General features: G+C 44.0%; 1 protein-coding gene across 1 annotated transcript; it reads right to left on the reverse strand.

Annotated features, from left to right (window-relative positions):
- Positions 1-200: 200 nt before the first annotated feature.
- LOC120041255 (zinc-binding protein A33-like) lies at positions 201-5786 on the reverse strand. The gene is made up of 7 exons (XM_038986192.1): positions 5373-5786; positions 3956-4051; positions 2237-2470; positions 2114-2136; positions 1491-1609; positions 1073-1333; positions 201-475 (listed from the first exon to the last, which is right to left on the reverse strand). Exons 1-7 carry the CDS (start codon positions 5784-5786, stop codon positions 201-203), a joined length of 1422 nt encoding a protein of 473 aa, XP_038842120.1.
- Positions 5787-9577: the final 3791 nt, after the last annotated feature.

The raw sequence follows: 9577 nt of genomic DNA on the forward strand, positions 1-9577 counted from the left end.
GTAATTATCTATTGAGATTAGAACCCAGAGAGACAGAAAGCAGTCACGTAGCTGCATGAAAAGTGACTTTTTCAAAATGCCTTTGCTGCAGCAGAGATGCATCCACTTTGAAGCAAATGTTTTTACCTGTTGTGCAGCAACGGCTTTTTAATGTCACTAACTATAGGTTTACCAAATCAGCTCTTAATTAATAAACCAAGCTACTCCGCTGTCACTGACACCTTCCCGGTGGAGATCCTCAGAGGATGTCTCTTGCAGGTGTTGGAGAAGTAAGGGAACACTCTCTGGGTGAACTTGTGTTGGAACTTGTAGATGAGCGTGTTGTCTGAGGCGTCGGAGAAGATGACCCTGCCTCTGTCCCAGTCCAGCTGCACTCTGACCTCCAGGGGCCTTCTCTTCAGGACCAGGGGGGTGGCGGTGGCCGTGCGGGCGCGGTATTCACCTCCATAGTAACAGATGGTCCACAGGCCCCTCTCTAGAATAGAATGCAATAGAATGGAATAGAATAGAATAAAATAGAATGCAATAGAATAGAATAGAATGCAATAGAATAGAATGCAATAGAATAGAATAGAATAGAATGCAATAGAATAGAATGCAATAGAATAGAATAGAATAGAATGCAATAGAATAGAATGCAATAGAATAGAATTCAATAGAATGGAATAGAATAGAATAGAATGCAATAGAATAGAATGGAATAGAATAGAATGCAATAGAATAGAATTCAATAGAATGGAATAGAATAGAATAGAATGGAATAGAATAGAATAGAATGCAATAGAATAGAATATATATATATATTTTATTTATTTAATCTTTATTTAACTAGGCAAGTCAATTAAGAACAAATTGTTATTTACAATGACAGCCTACCCCAGCCAAACCAATAGATACTTTATTGTCCTTTTGAGAAAAGGTTTCTTTTTGCAGAGCTTAACCGCTACACGTACACACATTCACAACGATTGGCACAGGGTCAGCCACAGAGCGGCGCCTCTGGACGGAGAGCTGTTGTTTTGTTGTTGAAGTTATGTGCCTTGCTCAATGGCACAATGGCAGGAGACAGTACCTGGGCTCGGGGGGAACCACTCCTTCCTCGAGACCGTCTCCCGTGCCACGCCCACGGCCCACTCGCTGTTCACGCCCACCTCCACGTCCCAGGTGTGTCGTCCGGAGTTGAAGCCCTCGGAACCCAGGACACACTCATAGTAACAGAACCTCTCTGGGTTGTCAGGGAGTCTCTCCTCCTCCTCTGTGTACCGCAGGCTGGTCAGATCATCAGACAGAGACAGGCAGATATCAGCCGTGTTGGGGTCCAGAGTCACAGGAGCTGGAAGTGAGCGAGGGAGGGAGGGAGGGAGGGAGAGGGAGAGGGAGAGGGAGAGGGAGAGGGAGAGGCAGAGAGAGAGAGAGAGTACATTGAGTTATCATTCCTACAGTACTCAAAACACACATGTATTGTGATCTTATCGTCTCCCTCTACTCACTGTATGTAATGACGTCCTGCATCTTCTCCCAGACTCTGTAGTTGAGACAGCCCAGGTGTTTGGCGACGTCCAGCAGAGCTCCTGCCACCTCCTCTGGCTCCTGTACTGTCACCTGAGTTCTGTCAGAAGAAGGTTCATGTCTCAACAGGTTTACAAAATGTATAATCTCTTGTGACAGACAGACAGAGGTAGCCCATACAAAATGTGGTTATAGGTGAGATTTGGTTGTAGGTGAGATTAGGTTGTAGGTGAGATTAGGTTATAGGTGAGATGTGAGATTAGGTTATAGGTGAGATTAGGTTATAGGTGAAATTAGGTTACAAATGAGATGTAAGATTAGGTTATATGTGAGATTAGGTTATAGGTGAGATTAGTTTATAGGTGAGATTAGGTTATAGGTGAGATTAGGTTGTAGGTGAGATTAGGTTATAGGTGCTGAGATTAGGTTATAGGTGCTGAGATTAGGTTATAGGTGAGAGTAGGTTATAGGTGCTGAGATTAGGTTATAGGTGCTGAGATTAGGTTATAGGTGAGAGTAGGTTATAGGTGCTGAGATTAGGTTATAGGTGCTGAGATTACAAAATGCACAACTACGAAGGAAAAGAATAGAGCAACACACCCACCTCTCAGAGGTCCTCTTGAAGTTCTAATGGAAAAGATGACGTCTTACTTGAAAGGCAAACAATAATATCCTTATATTACAACCTCTTTTCATATCGTGATCTTGTTCTCTGATGAGTCCGTACCTTGAGGAAGGATATGTCATCACCAGTGTCCATGGCCTCCACCGTCGCCTCAATGGCCTCAGCTAGAGAGTTGATCTGGTCTGTTGTTCTGTCTATCCAGTCCCTCATCCTCTGGGTCTTCTCCTGCTCCTCTTCCTTCAGAGCAGAGATCACAGCAGCTTCCTCGTCTCGGAGGAACTGGTGCAGCTTCTCAAACTGCTGCTGCACCAGGCGCTCGGTCTGCTGTGCCTGGCTCTGCAGGGGTAAACGGGGATAAGGGACGACAGGATAAAGAAGGAATGAAAGGAGGAGATGCAGGAGAATCTGAATGACCTCATCTCCATCAATACTTTAGCAGTTTATCAAGTGGGATTAGGAGTAGCTCAGGAAATGATGTAAATGATAATGTATTCTACTGGATCTACTGTCTGATATCAGTGATAATGTACTTCAACTGGATATACTGTCTGATATCAATGATAATGTACTTTGACTGGATCTACTGTCTGATATCGATGATAATGTACTTCTGCTGTATCTACTGTCTGATATCAATGATAATCTACTGTCTGATATCAATGATAATGTACTTCTGCTGTATCTACTGTCTGATCAATGATAATGTACTTCAACTGTATCTACTGTCTGATATCAATGATAATGTACTTCAACTGGATCTACTGTCTGATATCAATGATAATGTACTTCTGCTGTATCTACTGTCTGATATCAATGATAATGTACTTCTGCTGGATCTACTGTCTGATATCAATGGTAATGTACTTCTGCTGTATCTACTGTCTGATATCAATGATAATGTACTCTACTGTATCTACTGTCTGATATCAATGATAATGTATTCTACTGGATCTACTGTCTGATATCAATGATAATCTACTGTCTGATATCAATGATAATGTATTCTACTGTATCTACTGTCTGATATCAATGATAATGTATTCTACTGTATCTACTGTCTGATATCAATGATAATGTATTCTACTGTATCTACTGTCTGATATCAATGATAATGTATTCTACTGGATCTACTGTCTGATATCAATGATAATGTACTTCTGCTGTATCTACTGTCTGATATCAATGATAATGTACTTCAACTGGATCTACTGTCTGATATCAATGATAATGTACTCTGACTGTATCTACTGTCTGATATCAATGATAATGTATTCTACTGGATCTACTGTCTGATATCAATGATAATGTACTTCGACTGGATCTACTGTCTGATATCAATGATAATGTATTCTACTGGATCTACTGTCTGATATCAATGATAATGTACTCTACTGGATCTACTGTCTGATATCAATGATAATGTACTTCTGCTGGATCTACTGTCTGATATCAATGATAATGTACTCTACTGGATCTACTGTCTGATATCAATGATAATGGACTTCAACTGAATCTACTGTCTGATATCAATGATAATGTACTCTACTGTATCTACTGTCTGATATCAATGATAATGTATTCTACTGGATCTACTGTCTGATATCAATGATAATGTACTTCTGCTGTATGATATTAATAATGTATTTTGACTGAATCTACTGTTTCAACATCAATCCCAGTTATTGTGCTGTTACCATTTCACAGTCCTGATGGAAGTATATTTGATCAATGGTATGACACACAACTAGTCACATTCAAACCCAGAAATGATCCATTGTTCTGTCTATCGGATGGATCTGACGCCTTTTGACCCCTCCTAACCTTGATGTGTTCAGCTGACTGCTCGCAGGTCTGTTTGACAGTGTTCAGAGCCTCCAGCTTCTCCTGTAGAGGTCTCAGGGCAGACGTCAGCTCCCTCTGGGGTCAGAGGTCAATGGTTAGAGAGAGGTCAGGGGTAAGTCAACATACACATATGTGTGACAGTGATCAACCCAAGATTGTCTCCATCTCACTTGGTTAGGGTTTCTAACAGCCACGTCAGATCAGTTGTACTGTAGGGGAGAGTGGGGTAAATTGAGCCAAAGGGGTAAGTTGAGACAACCTTGTTTCTAGGAAATGATACAAAAATTTATAATTTGACAGTATATTTAGGAAGAGGTCCTAATTTCATGGAGTCTGTGAAGGAAGAAACCACGTGGGAAAAGTGATAAGAAAGAGGTCCAAAAAACTCGGTTTCATGAAGTTTATATCTAAACCAAAGTAGATAATTTTAAGATTGTTCTATACATCAGCTGGGGTCTCTATCAGCGTCAATATGAGGTCCTAAACCTGGCATTGTTAGATTGTTCTATACATCAGCTGGGGTCTCTATAAGCGTCAATATGAGGTCCTAAACCTGGCATTGTTAGATTGTTCTATACATCAGCTGGGGTCTCTATCAGCGTCAATATGAGGTCCTAAACCTGGCATTGTTAGATTGTTCTATACATCAGATGGGGTCTCTATAAGCGTCAATATGAGGTCCTAAACCTGGCATTGTTAGATTGTTCTATACATCAGCTGGGGTCTCTATAAGCTTCAATATGAGGTCCTAAACCTGGCATGAAAGTGCATCCTTGTAGATGTGTGGGCTAATATAGTCAAAATGTTTTCCTTGTGGTAAGTTGAGCCAATGGTTGAGCCAATGTCAATGTGAGCAAATTGAGGTGTTTTCTTCCCAGGCGTAATCCAAGGCATTATATCTGGGATATGAGGTAACAACAGGGCCTGGCCCGTGTTAAAAGTGTTTTCAAAAGTACAACGTGTTTGTTAGGTGTTAAGCCTGAGTTCAAAGATGCTTAAAATGTTTTTTTTTTAAGTGATTGTGATTTGGGAGAAAAAAAATTGACATGTTTTTAACAAGGTAGTGGTAATATTTAATTCAGTTCATAAATTTGTAGGCGGCTTAACTTACCCTGTCCCAGGCTCAATTTACCTCATACGTGTGCCAAGAGACCAGTTTTTTTTGGACAAGCTATATTTTCAAAACTGTGATGTTATATGAATTCTGGTTATATTCATGGAGCCGTGTTGGTTGGGAGTGTTGGGATGGTGTGCGGCTGGGCTGTGCTTCCCCCGAAGAGCAGATGTAACTATGTCACAATTGGCCAGTCAACTATTGCAGCTCTGCGTTTGTGGACTCTGAATTCCGCTTTCGTCTCTGAGTATCTGTGTAGGTAGTCAGTCACAACACTCTCACCTTGCAGTCGTGCACAGCCTCCTCCGTGGGACGACACCTGTGGTCGTCGTGCTCCTCGCTCTGACACTCCACACACACCATCTCTTTGTCCTCCACACAATACAATGTCAGCCTCTCCCCATGCAGAGGACACATCTCCCTGTCCCCGTCCTCTACCCCTCCATCCCTGGCCCGCCGCGGCTGCCCTTGGAACAGGGAGTCCAGCAGTCTCTTCAGGACGCAGTCCAGCAGGTCTTTGCCGTAGCAGATCGTACAGCCCCCCTGGCCCAGCTCGCCCTCACACAGCCCCAGGCAGGCCTCACACAGGCTGTGGCCACACGGCAGGACCAGGGGCCCTGATCCCTGACAGCCCGGGCACACGGCCTCTTCCCTGGGGAGAGAGGGCTCATCACCCCCTTGCTGCTCAGACGCCATGGAAACAGATTGATCTCTCCTTGATCACTGGATCTTTGATAGGTGCCTCTTGCTACAGTATTATGGTCTGTTGCTCTGCTACTCTCTGCAGCAGCTTGCTTAATGTTTAATGCGTAGCAATGATTACACAATCACTGGTGCTGTTTGGCCACAACAGGAAACCCCCTGGTGGCTATTTATAGTCAGGTGTTACTGTTTTTAGACAGACGGACGGACAGCGCTCAATGGCTAGTCTCAGAAACACGACCCCTTAAACGGAAATGTCAAAATGTTACAACTACGTATTCATCATTTCCAGCACCACCCCAACATCAACATCTGGGTAAACGGTGTGTTTCTAGGTTTTCTAGTAAACAAGATAGAGGAAGATACAGCACACATTCTGAAAGTTTTCAGACTTTTTTCAACATTTTGTTACGTAAGAGTTTTATTCCAAAATGGAATAAATAACTAAATGTCTTCATCAATCTACACACAATACCCCTTAATGACAAAGCGAAAATTGTTTTTTTAGAAATGTATTAAAAACATAAATACCTTATTTACATAAGTATTCAGACCCTTTGCTATGAGAATCGAATTTGAGCTCAAGTGCATCCTGTTTCCATTGATCAGCCTTGAGATGTTTCTACAACTTGATTGGAGTCCACATGCAGTAAATTCAATTGATTGGACATGATTTGGAAAGGTACACACCTGTCTTTTTAAGGTCCCACAGTTGACAGTGCATGTCAGAGCAAAAACCAAGCCATGAGGTCAAAGGAATTGTGCTCCGAGACAGGACTGTGTCGAGGCACAGATCTGGGGAAGGGTACCAAAACATTTCTGCAGCATTGAAGGTCCCCAAGAACACAGTGGCCTCCATTATTCTCAAATGGAAGAAGTTTGGAACCACCAAGACTCGTCCTAGAGCTGGGCGCCCGGCAAAACTGAGCAATTGGGGGAGAAGGGCCTTGGTCAGGGAGGTGACCAAGAACCCGATGGTCGCTCTGACAAAGCTCCAGACTTCCTCTGTGGAGATGGGAGAACCTACCAGAAGGACAACCATCTCTGCAGCACAACACCAATCAGGCCTTTATGGAAGAGTGGCCATACGGAAGCCACTCCTCAGTAAAAAGAACATGAAAGCCCGCTTGAAGTTAAAAAAAAAAAAAAAGCACCTAAAGGACTCTCAGACTATGAGAAACAAGAATCTCTGGCCTGATGAAACCAAGATTGAACTCTTTGGCCTGAATGCCAAGTTTCACGTCTGGAGGAAACCTGGCACTACGGGGAAGCATGGTGGTGGCAGCATCATGCTGTGGGGATGTTTTTTAGCGGCAGGGACTAGAAGACTAGTCAGGATAAAGGGAAAGATGAACGGAGAAAAGTACAGAGATCCTTGATGAAAACTGCAACAAACTGCAGCAAACACTCAAACTGGACAGTTTTATCTCAATCTCTTCATTCAAAGACTCAATCATGGACACTCTTACTGACAGTTGTGGCTGCTTTGCGTGATGTATTGTTGTCTCTACCTTCTAGTCCTTTGTGCTGTTGTCTGTGGCCAATAATGTTTGTACCATGTTTTGTGCTGCTACCGTGTGCAGCTGCCATGTTGTGTTGCTACCATGTTGTTGTTATGTGGTGTTGCTACCATGTTGTTGTTATGTTGTGTTGCTACCATGTTGTTGTTATGTTGTGTTGCTACCATGTTGTTGTTATGTTGTGTTGCTACCATGTTGTTGTTATGTTGTGTTGCTACCATGTTGTTGTTATGTTGTGTTGCTACCATGTTGTTGTTATGTTGTGTTGCTACCATGCTGTTGTTATGTTGTGTTGCTGCCATGCTGTTGTTATGTTGTGTTGCTAACATGTTGTTGTTATGTTGTGTTGCTACCATGTTGTTGTTATGTTGTGTTGCTGCCATGCTGTTGTTATGTTGTGTTGCTACCATGTTGTTGTTATGTTGTGTTGCTACCATGTTGTTGTTATGTTGTGTTGCTACCATGTTGTTGTTATGTTGTGTTGCTGCCATGCTGTTGTTATGTTGTGTTGCTGCCATGCTGTTGTTATGTTGTGTTGCTAACATGTTGTTGTTATGTTGTGTTGCTACCATGTTGTTGTTATGTTGTGTTGCTGCCATGCTGTTGTTATGTTGTGTTGCTACCATGTTGTTGTTATGTTGTGTTGCTACCATGTTGTTGTTATGTTGTGTTGCTACCATGTTGTTGTTATGTTGTGTTGCTGCCATGCTGTTGTTATGTTGTGTTGCTGCCATGCTATGTTGTCGTCTTAGGTCTCTCTTTATGTAGTGTTGTGTTGTCTCTCTTGTCGTGATGTGTTTTGTCCTATATTTTTATTGATTTATTTTAAATGTTTAATCCCAGCCCCCGTCCCTGCAGGAGGCCTTCTGGTAGGCCCTCATTATAAAGAACAATTTGTTCTTAACTGACTTGCCTAGTTAAATAAAGGTTAAGTAACTGCCTTGTTCAGGTGTATAACGACAGATTCTTTCCTTGTCAGCTCGGGGATTCGATGCAGCAACATTTCTGTAACTGGCCCAACGCTCTAACCACTAGGCTACCTGCCGCCCCCTCTAACCACTAGGCTACCTGCCCCCCCCTCTAACCACTAGGCTACCTGCCGCCCCCTCTAACCACTAGGCTACCTGCCGCCCCCTCTAACCACTAGGCTACCTGCCGCCCCCTCTAACCACTAGGCTACCTGCCCCCCCCTCTAACCACTAGGCTACCTGCCGCCCCCTCTAACCACTAGGATACCTGCCGGCCCCCTCTAACCACTAGGATACCTGCCGGCCCCCTCTAACCACTAGGATACCTGCCGGCCCCCTCTAACCACTAGGATACCTGCCGCCCCCTCTAACCACTAGGATACCTGCCTCCCCCTCTAACCACTAGGCTACCTGCCGCCCCCTCTAACCACTAGGCTACCTGCCCCCCCCTCTAACCACTAGGCTACCTGCCCCCCCCTCTAACCACTAGGCTACCTGCCGCCCCCTCTAACCACGAGGCTACCTGCCGCCCCCTCTAACCACTAGGCTACCTGCCGCCCCCTCTAACCACGAGGCTACCTGCCGCCCCCTCTAACCACTAGGCTACCTGCCCCCCCTCTAACCACTAGGCTACCTGCCCCCCCCTCTAACCACTAGGCTACCTGCCGCCCCCTCTAACCACGAGGCTACCTGCCGCCCCCTCTAACCACTAGGCTACCTGCCGCCCCCTCTAACCACGAGGCTACCTGCCGCCCCCTCTAACCACGAGGCTACCTGCCGCCCCCTCTAACCACTAGGCTACCTGCCGCCCCAGTATCCACCACTGTGTTGATGAGAGTGCAACACATTTCTACTCAAGCTCTCCCTGGTAAACTGCCATTGACACTATAATTGAATCATGTAACACTGGCAAATACCTGATATATTCGCCAACTTATTCAAGGAGGGAAATCTCTTATTCAAAACGAGTAAAGACAGATCAGAGCAGAGGTGTCTGGTTCACATGCTAGCACAGTACTCATCAAGGCTATGTTTATTGAATCTCAAAATAACAATGCACGCACACTGCAGAAAAATAGCTTACAAAAATCACATTAACAATTCAGATGAAAAAGTACTTAATGAATTTATGTTCACATACATTCAGTAGGCCGACCTACATTCACCGTGCATTGAAATGTTTCTATATATATTTATGTTCTAATACATGCTTCAGCTGACGTACACTGAGTGGATAGAACATTAGGAACACCTTCCTGATATTGAGTTGCCCCCCCTTTTGCCCTCAGAACAGCTT

Source organism: Salvelinus namaycush, unplaced genomic scaffold (genome assembly GCF_016432855.1).
Source record: "Salvelinus namaycush isolate Seneca unplaced genomic scaffold, SaNama_1.0 Scaffold425, whole genome shotgun sequence".
NCBI classification, from domain to species: domain Eukaryota; kingdom Metazoa; phylum Chordata; class Actinopteri; order Salmoniformes; family Salmonidae; genus Salvelinus; species Salvelinus namaycush.

Coding starts and splice junctions, on each gene's coding strand:
- LOC120041255 (XM_038986192.1), bottom strand. CDS start 5,786: ATGGCGTCTGAGCAGCAAGGGGGTGATGAGCCCTCTCTCCCCAGGGAA. Junction 2,137..2,236: donor ATGACATATCCTTCCTCAAG/GTACGGACTCAT, acceptor CTTTTCCATTAG/AACTTCAAGAGGACCTCTGA. Junction 1,610..2,113: donor TTCAAGAGGACCTCTGAGAG/GTGGGTGTGTTG, acceptor TTCTTCTGACAG/AACTCAGGTGACAGTACAGG.